We start from the raw sequence: 17978 nt of genomic DNA, 5'->3' as shown, positions 1-17978 counted from the left end.
CAACATCAGGAAAATCATAGATTGGACCTGATGAGAAATCTCATCAGGTAACTAAAGAGAAACTCATGTCTTCTCTGTCCTTAGGCTGACCATTGTGTGACCTCTGCTGTGAGGCCAGGGTTGCAGGCTGCTGGTCTCCACAGCTTGAATGCCCAGATCCCCTCTCTGCTCTCCATGCCCACAAGGAACCACATGGACATAACCATCCCACCTCTCCCTGATGTGGTCCCCGAAGTCCTGCGGGTGGCCGAGCACAGACACAAGAAGGGCATTATGTACCCATACATCTACCATGTTCTCACCAAGGTCAGGGGTCTGGGTCATCTAAACTAATTCTGATGTTTGGTTTGGAGCTGCTCGTAGCTTTAATTTTTTTTTCTTTTTTTGAATCTGTGCTCATAAAAATATAACAAAAGAAAATGTACATCCCAAGAAAGCACTGGTATTCACATGTCTAGTCAAAAGAGATGTAAGGCATACATACACTATATTTGTCTGAATGTGTACTTATAGTGAGTTGTTTGTGTCATTGTGCAGCATTTAGGTAACAGTGTGTCTTTGCAGGGAGAGATTAAGCTATCTGTCACCATTGAAGATGAAGCTAACAAAGACCTGCCTACAGCAGTACAGCTGTTTCGGCCTATCCGTCAATATGTTTATGGAGTGCTCTTCAGCCTGGCAGAGGCCAGGAAGAAGGCTGAGAGACTTGCCCAGAGGAAGAACTGTCTCCCTGAATGTGAGTCCTGTTGTTAAAAAGCTCCTTTACAGTGACTTCAGAGTGTACTTGGACCCACCTTCACTTTTTTTAGGGATTTTTGGGACCTAATATACACAGGTATATGCCTTTCTAAACTACGTCCAATTAATACAGTTTGTCACAGACTCCAGTCAAGCTCTAGACACTTCTTGCAAATAATCAAGGCAAGCAGGTTGCACCTGACCATGGTTTATTAGTGCCACACCAAGTGAGTGTACATAGATAGACAAAAATGGCTCTACTTCCATTCCACATTCCACTCTACCTCCAGGAGAGTCACTCATAAGCTTTCATTGTACTCTTAGATAGGATTGTTTCTAGTCTTTGGTAAATTTTAAGTATGATTCATATGAGTAACTATAAGACACTTGAACACAAACTCTGATATTTTTAAATTCTTTTTTCTCTCCCAGATACACATGTCATGGTCAAAGAGTGGGCCGCCTACAAAGGCAAGTCTCCCCACACTCCAGAGCTGGTCGAGGCTTTGCCCTTCAGGGAGTGGACCTGTCCCAACCTGAAGAAGCTGTGGTTGGGGAAGGCTGTGGAGGACAAGAACCGCAGGATGAGGGCGTTCCTTGCCTGCTTGCGCTCTGACACTCCAGCTATGCTGAACCCTGCCAATGTCCCCACACCCCTTTTAGTGCTCTGTTGTGTGTTGCGGTGAGTAGCCTGCAAAAATACAGAATAAACTGTGGCTTCACACACCTATACAGTATGCAGATTCACTGTCTAGGAGAGAAGAGAGTCCAGTGTGAAGTAAATTGATAGGGAATGAGGGTTTGTTAAGACAGTGCTGATCGGTTCCTGGTATTTGTAACATTGTTAACCTTCTGTTTTACTTCAGGTTTATGTTACATTGGCCAGGAGTAAGAATTTTGCGTCGTAACGAACTTGACGCTTTCCTAGCCCAAGCCCTCTCTCCTAAACTTTATGAGCCTGACCACCTACAGGAACTGAAGGTGATTTTGTAGTGTTTGTTATATGAGGAGTGTCCGAGAAACGCACACAAGTGGATACACATGGATAACCAGCTGTCAATTGCTCACATGCTTTGTATGTACTTAAGTCCTTTAAAAGCCACAGGCTGATGAGAGAATTGGCTGACTTTTCCTTTTAGATTTCATGTTGTTTTGTTTCTCTAGGTACTCCTCATACTCTGCAGCAACATGCTTGTGTAAAACCCTGTTCTGTCCAAGCATGTTGTTCTTGAAAGCCATAGCTTTGCACTTAAGATGTATTTGTAGAGCTTTGAGGTATTCTCATGTCATGTGTGGATGGTTTATCACCTCTGTGTCTCAAACCAAGTTGTAAAGAAGCTGGAGCTCTGTTCTCATTTGGCCTTCGGTAATGTATACCATCCATACAAGGTGTGCACTTTGGTCCTTGTTGTCTGTCTGTACGTACAGTCGTCCTCAAAATTATTCATACCCTTGCTAATTTTTGTGATTTTTTTATTTTTGTGATGAAATGACTGCATTTTTTCAAGTTTGTTTATGAGTTGTATGTGACCAACAAGTGAAAGAATGACAACAATACACAATTCAAGAAACTCTTCATTTCAGGGGTATTTAATTCATGGATTCCCAAAAAATACAATGTTCAAAATTATTCATACCCTAGTCCAATGTCTTTCTTTAATAGTCAATAGCATAGCCTTTGTGTTTTAGGACTGCTTCTAGATGATTCTTGTACGTGTCCACAAGCTTCCTGCATGTCTCCTGTGGGATGTTGGCCCACTCTTCCTTGGCGAAAGCCTCAAGCTGGGTCAGGTTGGTTGGTTTCCTAGCCATCACTCTGGTCTTCAAGTGATGCCACAAATTCTCGATGGGATTCAGGTCAGGACTCTGACTTGGCCATTTTAGGACGTTGACATCATTGTCCTTGAACCATTTCTTCACTACCTTGGCAGTGTGTTTAGGATCATTGTCTTGCTGGTACATCCAGTTGTGGCCAAGCTGGAGTTTCTCAGCAGATTTCTTCATGTTTTCATCAAGGATCCTGATGTAATCCTCTTTTCTCATGATTCCTTGGACCTTGACAAGGTTCCCTGTGCCACTGGAAGAGAAGCATCCTCATAGCATTATGTTTCCACCACCATACTTGACTGTGGGCACAGTGTTCTTCGGCTTGTATGCTTCTCCTTTCTTCCTCCAGACATATTCAGCATCCATATGGCCAAATAATTCTAAATTTGTCTCATCAGACCACAGGATGGTTGACCAAAAGCTGGGATCTTGCTTCAGATGACCTCTAGCAAAGGCCAGGTGAGCCTCCACATGTTTCTTCCTGAGCAGCGGTGTCTTCTGAGGCCTAGGTTTATGGAGACCTCTGTGCAAGACTCGCTTGATGGTGGACCGGGGACCTTTGTCCCTGCCTGGTCAAGCGTTTCAATTAGGGCCTTGGTTGTGGTCTGGGGGTTGTTGTTGACCTCTCGGCAGATTTTCCTGGCAAGTTTGGGGGACACCTTACGCTTCCTGCCAAGCCTGCTGAGGTTTTTAACAGTGTTGAACCTCTTGTGTTTGTTGATTATGCTCTGGACGGTTGCCACAGGGACATCATACTGCTTTGAAATGGCCTTGTAACCTTTTCCTTCACTGTGGGCATGCACAAGATGTTGACGGAGGTCCTCACTGAGCTCCTTTTTCTTGACCATGATGACCAGAAATTGAGAATGACCAGAACACTTTTCCTCTATTTATACTCTTCTGGAAAGATGCTTTTTTTTTTTTTTTTTTTTTTTTAAAATCAGTGTTTAACGTTTGGTCAACCATGTTAAAGGTATTTATTCCATTGTAACATCTTGAAATAACTACTGGACATGTTTGTTGAGATATTGTCAGGGGTATGAATAATTTTGAACATGGTATTTTTTGGGAATCCATGAATAAAATACCTCTGAAATGAAGCGTTTCTTGAATTGTGTATTGTTGTCATTCTTTCACTTGTTGGTCACATATAACTCATAAACAAACTTGAAAAAATGCAGTCATTACATCACAAAAATAAAAAAATCACAAAAATTAGCAAGGGTATGAATAATTTTGCAGACGACTGTAGCTTTGTCAGGTCTCTGCAGTTTCAGAACATGTAGGCTGTGTCTGCTGGCTTTTTGTGTTGGCTGGATTAGGTTGTCCACTGCTGTATTCTGGCAGCTGGGAGTGAATGAGCTCCTTATGCTTGCTCTGTGCTTTGCTTTGCACTCGCTTTGTAATCTGAATGCTCGGGGGGCTGTTAAAGGAGCATAATGACTTTTATTTTCAGGTGGACATCTTAAAAGTTTGGATCTTTCTCTTCTACAGATCGACAACCTGGACCCACGAGGAGTCCAGCTGGCTGCGCTGTTCATGAGTGGAGTGGACATGGCTCTGTTTGCCAATGATGCATGCGGACAGCCTATTCCTTGGGAACACTGCTGTCCATGGATGTATTTTGATGGCAAGCTGCTTCAGAGTAAACTCATCATGGCCAACAGGGAGAAGGCCCAGCTCATTGACCTCTGTGATGGTCAGGTAGCTTGATCCGTGATTCAAACTAGTCTGTACCACACACCGTTCAACCACTTCTAAAATGAAATGTGTTCATACTTGTTTATGGCCATACTTGATAGCATTCATGGTGTTGCACAGAAGTGATGGAAGAAGTTCTGTGAAGAATGGGGAAAAAAATGGAGAGTGAAACAAACCCCTCTGCACATCTGGACAGTTGTTCCATGAAGTAGGCATAATTTCCATTATTGTCTGTTTTAAAAAGTTATAAAATTGTCAAACGCACAGCGTTTCAGTTACTGTTATACCATCTCACCAGCACTTTGTTTGAAGCACAAGGCCATAAGATCTCCGTCAGATTAGATCAGGTTTAGTTTGCACAAAAAGCTATTTAACACCTTTTATTGAGAGCTTCTTTAGTCTGATTTCAACCAACCACAAGCACCTGACCAATGAACATACTGAAGACACCTCCCCTATTAGAAGCCCTGACTTAAAGTCAGCTGACAATCCTGATTTAGTGACACCTAGAATAAATAGGTCTAAGATTAGATTAGATTCAACTTTATTGTCACTGACAGAATACACCACAATGAAATGAAGTTTGGCATCCAGACCGGTAAGTGCAAACAGCAGTGAGAAAGTGCTATATATACATACATATATATCTACATCCAGAATAATTTTAAATTTAAATTAAATAGCCTTCAGTATTTACATGAGTGTACAGTGTTTTTTTTAATAGCGCGTGTCTGTGTGTGTAGTGTGCGTATGAGTCTTATTGCACAATGTCCAGTCCACAGGGCAGTTGTGAGTATGTGATGCTTTGCTGTCCAGAGTCCAGCAGGCTGAAGAACAGCTTCTTTCACACCTCTGTCAGCTGGTTCCGGAGCAGAGGATCACATACCTCCTACCAGAGGGGAGCGAAGTTAATAGTTTGTGGTTTGGATGGGAGGAGTCTTTTATGATGCTGTGAGCCTTTTTCCAACTGTGCTTCCTGGCTATGTCGTCGATGGAGGGGAGCTGGGCACCGATGATGTTTTGGGCCATTTTCACCACGCACTGTAGAGCCTTCCTGTCAGCTGCAGTGCAGTTGCTGTGCCACACTGTGATACAGCTGGTCAGGATGCTTTCGATAGTGCATTTGTTGTGTTTGTCTGGGCTCTGGGAGAAAGCTGAGCTTTCTTTAATGTCTGTAGGAAGTATAAGAGTTTCTGTACTTTCTTAGCCAGGCTGGTTGTGTTGACATGCCAGGCGAGGTCTTTGGTGATGTGGACTCCTAGGAGTTTAAAGCTGGAGACACGCACCACCTCACTCCCTCTGATATTAAGTGGTGTGTGTGAGCCGAGCTCCTTTGTCTTCTTGGTGTTGAGGGTCAGGTTGTTGTCTTCTGTTGTCACCGGGCAGCCAGATGTTCCACCTCCTCTCTGTAGGCCCCCTTGTTGTTCCCGCTGATTAGTCCCACCACTGTGATGTTGTCTGCAAACTTCACAGTGATGTTTGATCCATGCACAAGGATGCAGTCATGGGTGTACAGCGAGTAGAGGAGAGGACTGATCACGCAACCTTGTGGGACCCCCGTGCTCAGTATCAGGGTAGAGGAGGTGTGGCTATCTAACCTAACAGACTGGGGTCTGTTGGTTAGAAAATCCAGAGTCCAGTTGCAGAGGGAAGTGCTAATGCCCAGGTGTCTGAGTTTAGCCATCAGCTTGGATGGTACAACCGGGAAGACCTCCAGGCTTGGTCAGCTTGTCATTGTAAGGTGTGACAGAATTAACATTGAAAGGTGTGATGAACAACGGGATCAGGAAAGGGCTTTGCTTTTAAACATACTGTTGTCAGCAGTGGTTTCAGACATTATTTAATTATGCAGTCCTTACTAACTAGACAGTGTATTGGAGTCTCTCCAGGCAATTGGTGATGATGGGGGTGGGGGCCACAGGGTGGAATTAATCCAGGTTGGTTGCAGCAGCATGTTTTGGCACAGGCTGGATGGTTGTGGTTTGAGACATGGGAACAACTGCCTGGGTCAGTGACAGGTTGAAGATGTCAGTGAAGACCTCAGTGAGCTGCTCTGCACATACCTTGAGCACCTGGCCCGGGATCCCATCAGGACCTGCTGCCTCCCTAGGATTGACCCTGCTCAGTGCGGCCTACATAGCGGCGGTGGAGAGAGACTGTGGCTGGTCATCAGTTGGAGGAATGACCTTTTCCCAGGTGGTTTTGTTGTCCCTGTCGAAATGAGCATAGAACTGATTGAGTCTGTTAGGGAGGGAGGGGTCAGAGGTGGAGAGAGTTGTCCTGGGGGGTTTGTATTCAGAGATGAGGTGGATCAGAGTTTTTGAAGTGATCTTCAATTTTTCCGTGATATTGATTTTTGGCCCTTTTGATGGCTCCTATGAGGTTGGCCCTGGACATTTAGTACTTCTCTGCATCTCTCAATCTGAAAGCTGCATCTCTTTCTTCTTCAGTAGCTGGTGAACCTCACTGTTCATCCAGGGCTTTTGGTTTGGAAATATAGTTATTGTTCCTTCCAATCAGTACTTTTAAAGTTTTGCTTCAGGATGGAATCTGCATTTGTAAGCCTGACTTTAATGGTCCTTACTGTTGGTCTCTCACATCTAATAAGTGGTGAATACTTGGGTGGTAAGAACAATGAGAGGTGGTCTGATTGTCCCATGTGGGGGAGGGGGAGGGCTTTGTAAGACCCTGCCTTGTAAGCCCCTGCCTTGTTAGTGTTAACATGGCCCAAGATTTTTTCTCCTCTGGTAGGACAAGAGACATTCTGAAAGAATCTGGGTAAAACAGTTTTCAGATGTGATTTGTTAAAATCCCCTGCAATGACAAAGGCTCCATCGGGGTGTGTTTTAGCTATGTGCTAATGGCTGCATTAAGTAACTTCCATAGCTAGTTTAACTTTAGCATCTGGTGGCACATAGACTGCAGTCAGAACAGCAGTTGTAAATACTCTTGGCAGGTAAAAGGGCCAGCACTTAATCATCAGAAATTCCAGGTCAGCAGAGCAGTGGCTCAAAATAGCAGAAGAGTCCAAGTATATCAAGTTTTATTAATGTAAATGCACAGACCACCTCCTCTGTTTTTGCTGGTAGCCACAGCTGATCTATCTGTTCTGTAGACGCAGAGGCCATGTAAGTGTGAATAAATCATGCTGTCCTCTTAAAGTGAAACACTACAGTATCCTATATTTATATTAATATGCTTTTTATTTAGATTTTTGGCAGGGACTCTGGTTATAATGTATATGTTAATTGTAGAAATAGTTAGTAGGTGTTAGTGTTGTTGTGTTTTTGATTCATTTTTCCATGTTCAGGTTGAACTGGTTGCCAAGGTGGAGAAGATGCGTCAAAGTATCTTGGAAGGTCTCAACTTCACTCGTCAACCTCATCCTCCTCCATTCCCCCCACCACCACCTCCACCTCCACCTCCTCATGGGATGCCTTTCTACACCCCCACCAGTTCTTTCTACCCCACAGCCCCTATGATGCCTACTCAGGGGAGAGGTAGGGGGATGCCTGGTGAGTACAACCACAAATGATAACAGGCCATTTATTTATTTATTTTTATTTATTTATTTAATTTTTGATTTTGGGCATTTTAGCTTTTATTAGATAGGGAGAGAGAGTAGGGGAATGACATGCAGCAAGGGTCCAGCCGGATTGGTAGTTGCTGCTCAGGGCACATGTGGTACGCGCCCTAACCATTCGGCCATCGGGGCGCCCCCCAATTTAGTTTTGTTAATCTTAAAGTAATATATGTTAGGCATTCCACTAGATTTAACCTTAAACACCTTAAACCAAACCCTACTTAAATCATTGTTGATTTTGTATTTGTGCTGTATCCTAGATCGGATACCAGTAAATCAATTGAACACTCAAAAGAGAATGGTGTTTTACCATAGATGCACATGCATGCATTAACGCCATTTGCTTCTCCTCTTTTAATGAGGACTTCAAGGAATCTCATCACAGGGCGGGAAGCTGGAGATAGCTGGCACTGTGGTGGGTCAGTGGGCTGGAACTCGGCGCAGCAGAGGAAGAGGAGGCCTCCCCATCCAGGTGGTGTCTGTTGGTGGACCAAATAGAGGGTAAGAACAGAGAGAAGATATCTTTTGTACTTTATCATTAGTTGTATCTGTTATGATTTATTTGTGAAGAATGTGGATTTTTTTTCCCTGTCTTCTGTAGTCATCTGAGAGGAGTGATTTCCACACCTGTTATAAGGACGTTTGGTCGAGGAGGAAGGTACCACACTCAAGCCTTCCAAAGTCAGGGAACATACCTGGTAAGTTAGAGATGAATCATTGGTCATAGTTTTAATTATCAGTACATTCAGTTATAGCTACTTACACAGAGACTGAGTGTAAGTTTTCCTTGTACTTTTCATGCACATACAAACACTGAATAATTCGTTCATTCACTAATCATCTGTCCTATTCATACCAGCCATTAAAAGAACCCTTCCCATTACACTTTCAGTGAAAGTGATAGGGGAACAAAATCTACAGTCCTTGTTATGTGCAAAGATGGGCCCTTAAGTTTGTTCCAAAGTGTAGTCAATTTAATGCTTCAGCTGCCTTGGTCAGGCAAATCAAGTGAATATCTTATAAAGTTACAGTATTACTGTGAATTTTACTGTCCTTCCACTGCAGCTGAACAAGGAAACACAAAGAGAGAATTTAATACTATAATAAAAGAGGTCAGTGGATTTCGTCCCCCATCACTTAAATTGAAAGTGCAAGTCCTCTTTTGATATTGATATGAGAGTAAATTCCTTTATTATGACATTCAATCTCAATATAAAAGTTAAAGTTAGAGCACAGGACTAAAAATATTCCTTTTTTAGTGAGAAATTGAGGTTTGCGTGTTATTTCTTAGGGGCATGTCATTTTTACAGAGATTTCAGTCACACAGATTCAATTTTATGCCAGTATACCAACAGCATTTGTTCTAGGTTTTCCTATAGATTCTGAATTAAGGCCCTTTCAGACATGCATCAATGTGATGGCAATTTAACACAAAGGTGTAATGTCTGTGTAAGTGCATAAGTAACTTTAACATAAAAGTGACAAACTTAATCATCAGACCAGCACTGCTTCCTTAAATTTTCAGTTTTAATTTTTGACGTCTTCATAGATGAGCTGTGAATATCCAACAAAATGCATTACATATATTCTGTGCATGTGGACTCTGACATTATAAAACAAGTGGGATACATGAGATTGACATCCCTTGCTCTCAATATGATTCTTAATTAAGGACTCAATGGCAAAGTAAATGTAAAAATTCTTCACTGAAGCAGCCTGTTAGTGATCTAAGAACACATCTTTTTCCCTGATATCTCCAGTTTTGAACTTTCTGCTGTTATTCAGCAGTACCACTACTCCCTCTTGTGCACCAAGTGCCAAACATCACTTGAACAATGTGGCTCATTCTACAACAGTCCTGTCATCTCACCGCAGGTTGTATGAGATGGTTCTGCAATTGCATGACCGCTGGACACAGAATGAATGAATCAAAAAATCACCTACCATGTTCATCAGTTGCACATTTATATCATGCATGAAGATACCTATCCACTATCTCTGACAAATATGAAATGGATCTGTGTCAACCTACAGAGAGGAGTACACTGATGAATAACACGTGTCATTTCCTGTTGCCAGTAGGTGGTGAAATGACTGTGGCTGAATATTGTCATGTAGATGTGTTCAGGCCATGATACATATCGAACGTGGTTTGGGGCAGGTTGGACAGTGCATACGGCAATTACAACAATTTCCTTTTGAATGGTGAAGCATTGAAATTCACCACGCCACCACTGCAAAGGTGTTCAATGAAGACTTAATCTTCACAATGAAGCATCATTATGGTTTTAATGCTTGTCTGACCATATTTGTGGTACTTCTGATCAACCCACTGTCCAATTTTAGGGATGGAAATCGAGAGTATATCAATATTCTGTATTAATATCCACACTGTAAATTTTAATCAGTCTGATATCTAAGATCGTGATTTCTCAATTCAGGGATCTGACTCACCATTGCCAAGAAACACACTAAACTGCTAGGTCTACATGTGTATTTACAGTTTATTGATTATTAAAGTGAAAATATATAGAGAGTGAAAAGGTGAAATAAAAATAAAACCGAAATGTAAGGATAATCAAACTAGCATGATGAACTAACAGCAAGTAAAATGGGCAGAGTGATATGGTGTAAACAAATAGTTTTAGTTTTTTCTGTAACTAAAATCTATTTGTACTGAATTTTGAGATATCTGTTGATGGCGAAATTAAAGTTTGCTTATTTTATTATCAACCCTTGTCACAAGCAGAATGTTAAGAACGGCCTACTGTGAGTCATGGCAGCTGCAGACTTGGCTGGAATCCAGGTGGCTGAGGTTGCGGTGGTAACCATGGAAACGCAGGATCCAGGTGGATTCTCCCAGAGGCCGTGTCTCCAGTTGTCACAATGACGGATTCTGATGGTGTCTCCACAGTTCAGCATTAGTTGAGTTTATTCGTAGACTTTCTGTCTGGGCAAACTTAGTTTCTTGCAGGTTTATTTGCAGGCAGTTGTGTAGTCTGCGGGCCTCTCTCGCGGGTTGAGAGAAATTAAGCTCTCACATAGCCTACTTAACGTTTGCTGGGTGACTTTAGAGGAGGCTGGTGTTTAGAGGAATAGTCTAAAATGGTCAAATCTTCAGATAAAAATGCAGGATTATCAAAAAAAATATAAGTATTCAGATGCTTTTGTTCCTTTAGCTTACCTTGACGTTGCTTGGCGTAAGAAATAGAGAAAGTCACTTGCGCGTATAGACAAAAGAAAAAGTAACTTGCGGAGCACGTGGTGGATAGAGAGCAAAGGAACACAGAAAATTATAGGGCATGGCCAGTGGCTGTGTAGCTTGGAGCTGATTTCAACCAAAGGCATTTATCTTTGTGCACTAGAGTGTTTATTCTCTTTGAGGATAGTGTCAGGTTTAAAGGCGGAGTGAGGTGGTCTCAGCCAATCATGATTTGTTGTCCTTTGTTGTCGTTTCATGATGCGCCAAATGTTTTCTATTGGTGAAAGGATGCAGTATGTGGTTTAGTATTGTCTTGCTGAAATATGCAAGGCCTTCCCTAAAAGAGACATTGTCTGGATGGGAGCATATGTTGCTCTAAAACCTCTATGTACTTTTCAGCATTGATGGTGCCTTTCCAGATGTATAAGCTGCCCACAGCATAGGCACTAATGCAACCCCATACCATCAGAGATGCAGGCTTTTGAACTAAGCGCTAATAACAAGCTGGATGGTCCTTCTCCTCTTTAGTCCTCATGGCGTCCATGGTTTCCAAAAAGAATTTCAAATTTTGATTCTGACCACAGAACAGTTTTCCTCATTTTGCCTCAGACCATTTTAAATGAGCTTTGGCTCAGAGAAGACGGCGGCATTTCTGGATCATGTTCACATATGGATACTTTGCATGATAGAGCCGTAAGCTGCATTTGTGGATTGCATGGTGAACTGTGTTCACATACGGTGATTTCTGGAAGTGTTCCTGAGCCCATGCAGGGATTTCCAGTAGAGATTCATGCCTAATTAATTGTCAAATGCTCCTCCAGTTATTTTTGATTTGTGCCAATTACTACAACACCTGATATGTTATGTTCTATTGCTAATGAAATATGAGATTTGCAGATGATTGCATTCTGTTTTTATTTACATTTCACACAGCATCCCAACTTTTTTGGAATTGGGTTTGTATAACTTGGTGATGCTAATACTTAAAGAAAGACAGTGCATTAATACAAACATGCATTAAAACACATTTCTTGCAAATCTTAACACAGTTAAGCTCATTATTTGATAAAGCTGCAAAAGAATAAATTGTGTTCATCATTAGTAATAAATGAGTGGCACTACAAGACATGAAGAACAATCATTTGATTCCAATACCTGACAAACATTATGTCTAACTTCTTTAGTTAAGCTTAGACATGGTCAATAGATGGCAGTATGGTTCCATGGCAAATATTTGAATTAATTCCTCATATTACTAGCTTAGCTTAGCAACATTATAGGTGCCAGGCTGATGTCAGGCTGATGCCAGATGTCGCTACAGTGTATAATTTAATATTGGTATATACAAGGTATGGCTATTAAAGAAACAAGACTAATGTCATATATTTTTATTGAACATAAACATTTTTCAATGTCTTTCTCCTTCAATACCACTGCATTTGGGTCTTCCACTGATCAAAGCAGTGCAGTAGGTCTTCTTCTGGCAGTTGTCTCAGAACCTCTGTTGTTCTTTACTTAACTTCTGACACAGACTAAAATGTGTTTCTTTGGCCACAGGTTTGATCTTAGGAAAAAGGAAAGAGTCACACAGTGCTAGATCAGGTGAATAGGGAGGGTGATCAAGCACTGTGATTTGTTTTTGGGCCAGAAACTGCTTTATCAAGAGCGCAGTATAAGCTGGCGTGCAGACATTTTGGGACAACTTTGGCACACACTTATGTCATGTTCAAATTTTCATGCAAAATTTGCTGAACTGTCTCTTTATCAATGGAGATCATTTCTGCTGTCATTGTTATACTGAGTTGTTGATCATTTCGAATTATTTATTCAATTTGTTGAATGTTTTCAAAAGTTTTTGATGTGCATGTGCACCCAGAAAGTTCATCATCTTGGACATCCTCTCTGCCTTCACAAAATCTTTTGTGCCATTCAAATAATTCGATATGATAAAATCTGTTGGAGGAGTCTGATCAATGCAACATCCCCAAATAGCAAAAAAGAGCCAAAAATGAGCAAAATTTGCACATTAAAATTAAAATGGCTGACTTCATTTAGGTTTTAGGCCATGATATCAGTAGACTTTTTTGTACATCTTGGCATTTCACATATGTCTACCTAGTACAAGCCAAGCCCAATGGCAAGGGGTTTTTGAAAATTTCCGTTGGCGCTTTAGAGCTATTTTCACCAGCCATGCACAAGACCCCTAAAATATGTAAACTGTCACCAGATCTGATGCGTGTGCAAAGTTTCGTGAGTTTTTGAGACTGTTTAGGCCCTCAAAAATGTGATATATTTGCTACAGGAATAATAATGAAGAAAATAATAATCCAAGCAGTTCCAATAAACAGTGTTCAGGCCATAATTATCCTCTGCAAATTGTGAATTTCAAATTTCATGGCACTTTCACAAATAGTTGTTGCTCTAGACCAAATCAGTTTGAAAGGCAGTCATGTTTTAGGCCTTGCTGCTTCAGAGCAACGCATTACAATGGTGGAATGCTACCATTAATTTAGAATTTAATGCATCCAGTCAAGGGACATATGGGTCTTGGTATTATGGTATATAGGTGGAATATACAGTACATTCCTCAAGAACTGGAAGAACAACTTCTAGTATTTCTATTTTAGGAATGTGTGATCGTCCTATCAGTTGTTATTAGGCTTTATCATAGACTGTTTAATTACAGTGTACAGCGTACACAACCATTGTGTGAGGTTTCAGGGTGTGTAGGAACTACAGCCTCTCAGCAGGTCTTTGTGCTGTTTAAAAGCCCTTTGTTTTACTGTTAATTAACCTCTACATTACTCTTCAGTCTTTTTGTTGTTGTTACCAGGACCTTCAGCCCACATTTGTTTTTTCCCCATGTGTTACACATCTCAGTCACTGTTGCAGTGTAATAGTTTTTGGTATCCGTTTAACATTCTTTTTGTCTGTCTGTTACACCAGAATAAGCCTGCTCATAAGCCTGCTCATTCATCTGGACATGATGCAGTGAGGGAGAAGAAGCCTAAGCAAGAGAAAATGTCTTCCCCTACACAGTGCGATGTCTCAACTGCAGAGAATGGTATTGAGGACAAAGAGCAAGACCAGCTGAATGGTGATAAAGAGGAATGCAGGGCTCTCATCCAACCTGAAAGTGCCTTTAGCAGTGACTCCAAGATGTGCAATACTAATCCTCACTTAAATGCACTAAATGTAGACAAAGGCCACCATAAAGATGAAGGTCTGGAGGCTGCCATTTTAAAAAAAGAAGAGTAAGCCTATTTTTCTAGAGAGGAGAGAGTGAAGGATGAAAAAGAGAGCAGAGTTAGGATGTCTGGAAATTTGGAAAGCCTACAGTCAGTGTAAATTTTTCCTCTTGAAGAACAGAGATCAAATTCAGATTCCTCTCAGAAAACACACATTGTTAGTTACAGGAGTCCCAGGTGACACTCTGCCTCACCATGGTTTCTACATGTTTATGAGAATAATACTTAGAATGTTAAAGCTTTAAGAAGCTTTGATTTGGGAATATTTTAGTTGTTATAGGTTGATACTCTTCCAGTACTTGGCACCATGTACTCACCATAGTATGGTTATCAGTTTTGTGTTGTCATGGCAACTGCTTGATGAAAGCCACACATATTAACAGTAAAAGCAAAATGCAACATGTCCGCCTTTGGTCATCACTCTTGGTTTGGTTCATATTTAAGCAACTCTGTCTATTAGTTCAGATGAGCTCCATGCAAATTTCAGTGATTTAGCTGCAACATTTCAAAAAAAATGGCTCTAAAATCAGCAAAAGATCTTGTCAAATTCTATTTCTCAGCTTGATTTCTTTTAATGTGGGGTTGTAGTATTATTGCTTCAACAAAAACCTTCTGCATGGTTTGCAGTTTAAGAAGGATGTAGTTATTATGCATGTTGTCCTTTTTCCTCCATCTTTACAAGTACTGTGCCCATTTGCAAATTAAAGAAATGGCTAATATCAGTGATAGCCCAAACATGATGTTAACTGTAGTAACAGATTTGTTCTGACCTTGAATTTTTTGTGACATTGACCTCTATTGCATTTAATTAAACAAGAAGTTAACTAGATACTTTGAAATAGTGTTTACATACTATATTGTTCTTTGTTGGTGTTTTCTGCCTTAGTCAAATAACTGAGGGGAAAAAACACATCAGAATAATCAAAAATGATCAAAATAACTGCTTTTGTAGCTAAAAGCAACATGCTCAACCTTCTAATTAAGATTTTAGCTCTCAGTCAGTAATCAATATTTGAGATTTACTTTGTTGTTTTTACACTCATATTACTTCTACACCCGAATCATCATTTAACATTTCCATTTAATTCTCTTGAAGGCTTTCATTTGTCATTAAGTAATTGAAAAAAATGATGTACTATATTCCCCCAGTCCCCCCGCAAGAGCAAAATAGGTTACCTTCTATGTAAGTTGATCAGTTTCTTCCTAACTCATGGATTGTAAAACAATGAAGTGCTGTTGGGTTTGATTGAATGTTGATGATGGATTGTGGAATGACATATTTGAAGGCAACTTAGCTACAATGCTTAATAAAACTATATTCTTTTAGTACAAGCTGATGTTTGTTTATCTCTCATCAAACTATACAAGTACACAGAAATTAATATTTCACAGTTGTGTGTTGTCAGTGCTGATTGACACTGATGCTTTGACAGTCAACTTGTTTTTAAAGATCACAGTGTGAACAAATCTGCTCAAAGTGTTAACAACCTCTGATCTTAAAACACTGATTAAGACAATAAGATATAGGTATAGGTTTTTTGTGTGTGTCAAACTACTATTTGGAGGTCAAGAATGAACTTAAGGGCTTGATATACATTTATTACACATTTATTTAATTAATATTATTTTGTAGTGTGTATATAATAGTATATGTAACACCAACCCAATGCAAATTAAATGACATTTTTTAAGGGGAAGAATAATTTAATGTTTTAAGAGTTAATGTAATTGTACATGAAGGTAATGGCCATACTGTATACCTTGGCAACTACATCAGTGAACTTGTATATGACAATAGGCAGAAACCATTAATTACTATATAATAATATAATGATACTAATTTTAAACTGATGGATTGACTTGACCTGCAGCTTCATTATGAGACTGAACAGGTATTACAGTTTCATTCAAACACAACCATTTCCTTAAATCTATCCACACACTCAAGTTTAATATTTCTGGGACAGTTTTTGAGAGGATAGTCATAGGCTTTCTTTAATTTCTTTGAATAGACTGGATATCTCAAATTGTTTGTATGGTATAATGCAGTCATCCTGAGACGTTTTTGAAATCTCTGATTTAAAAAAACAGCATGTTTGTAAATATCCATTTTAAATAACACCAGTGTTTCTTTTCATGTATTAATTTAACTACATACAACAATAACAATATAAGATGTATTTTCTGTATGATTTACCTCCCTACATCATGGTTGAAATGTTGCTACATCACAGTGTTAGGTATGTCATTTAAACTGAGAATACTAAATCCCATTTATATTAATGTATTTAGTTTTTTTGCATACATTTTTTAACATTCACTCTGGAATTCGCCCGTTAAAATCTAATATATGTATAAAATACAATATATGTGTAATTGTAGAATAAACTCTCAAATGTCCATTCATTACGATTTAAGGTAACTTTAACTTTTAATAATGATTTGAATTGGTTATATATTATCCATTTATCTATTTATCACGGCTGTGAGGAATTATGTAATAATTACGTCTTAGCTAACGGTGGTTGAGAAAGTGATATTTAAATTTTTATTCATCAACTAACAATTAGCACTTTGAGTTCGATAATGAAAGGTTTTTATTTTGTCCATATAGGATGGATGCTGCCGCATACAATGCTGGTAGCTGCAATGATGATTGATCCGGACGTTCATTCATCTGATTTGAGCTCTTCTGATTAACCTGCTCCCTGACATAACTTTAATATTTATTTATTTATTTATTTATTTTGCAACGACATCAAAGCCACATTTTCTTTCAGCTCCTTACATGACCGCCTCGGTAACGTACAGTCACCAGGGGGCATGCACATAATAATAATAATAATTATTATTATTATGCATTTCAGGAAAGCTTGCTACGACGAGGCTCCATCGTTTCCACCGCTCTGTATGAACGCAAACACGGCCGTGGAGTGATGGAGATGTGCGCTTAGGTTCATGTGTCCGGCGGGACTGCCCCTGGCTTTTTTTCTGGGGAAGATCATATTGGATCATATTGTTTGCAGGACGTTGTTCCTCCTGCAGCCCCCCCAGTCTATTCCGACGTAGTTGTGAATTGAACATGGCGACTGTACCAGTGTATTGCATCTGCAGATTACCTTACGACGTGACCCAGTTTATGATCGAGTGCGATGCTTGCAAGGACTGGTTCCACGGCAGGTAAGGCCAGATTGTTCACCGTGGTGTTTTTGGGGCGGTTTGCATTTGTGGAAAACAAACAAAAATGGCGAGGTCTCGGTGCGTTTGACAGCTTTGTGGCTCTTAGTCGCCCGTCTACATCTAAAAAGAGGCCGCTTGAAGAAGAAGGCGGAGTTAAATATAGCCGACCAGGGTTGTGACATTTTTTCGCGAATAACAGAAAACAGATTCTCTCAATAAAGATACAGTGGGTTATAGGGTGCTTTCGGTGTGGGATTCGTCTATTAATTAAACTAAATGGGGTTTTAACGTCCCCGTTTGGCCCCAAACTAAATCGTTCTCGTTGTGATGAGTGGACGGCAGCGGGGGAAGCCTCGGCTTACTCGCCGTGCATTTGTCTCCCATTTCCTCGCTTCCTAGCCGCTTTCGGGCCGATTGTTCGCTTATAATGCCTGTAAATGTTGTCATATTCTAACCGTTCTTCCAGCTTTGACCGGGTGTTTTCACAAAGCACGGCTGG

General features: G+C 40.4%; 2 protein-coding genes across 6 annotated transcripts in view; both read left to right on the top strand.

Moving 5' to 3' along the window:
* The window catches only part of LOC108886561 (constitutive coactivator of PPAR-gamma-like protein 1), a 33378-nt gene extending 17747 nt beyond the window's left edge, over nt 1-15631 (top strand). For 2 of the 5 annotated variants that reach the window (XM_051074661.1, XM_018681486.2), the window contains exons 9-17: nt 85-306; nt 565-736; nt 1171-1420; nt 1605-1719; nt 4060-4269; nt 7577-7781; nt 8212-8350; nt 8451-8547; nt 13998-15631. In XM_051074661.1, the coding sequence (XP_050930618.1) occupies nt 85-306; nt 565-736; nt 1171-1420; nt 1605-1719; nt 4060-4269; nt 7577-7781; nt 8212-8350; nt 8451-8547; nt 13998-14309 (1722 nt within the window). In that variant the 3' untranslated portion in view covers nt 14310-15631. The other 3 variants (XM_051074660.1, XM_051074662.1, XR_007814328.1) reach the window with 3 other exon arrangements.
* Nucleotides 15632-16899: 1268 nt separating this feature from the next.
* The window catches only part of phf2 (PHD finger protein 2), a 48499-nt gene continuing 47420 nt past the window's right edge, over nt 16900-17978 (top strand). Inside the window, 1 exon segment of the mRNA XM_018681483.2 lies at nt 16900-17479. Coding sequence (XP_018536999.1) covers nt 17382-17479 — 98 coding nt within the window. The 5' untranslated portion in view covers nt 16900-17381.

Source organism: Lates calcarifer, linkage group LG12 (assembly GCF_001640805.2).
Source record: "Lates calcarifer isolate ASB-BC8 linkage group LG12, TLL_Latcal_v3, whole genome shotgun sequence".
In the NCBI taxonomy this organism is placed as follows: Eukaryota; Metazoa; Chordata; class Actinopteri; family Centropomidae; genus Lates; species Lates calcarifer.
Note: the sequence above shows the minus strand (reverse complement) of the source record. Positions and strands in the feature narration are given on the sequence as shown.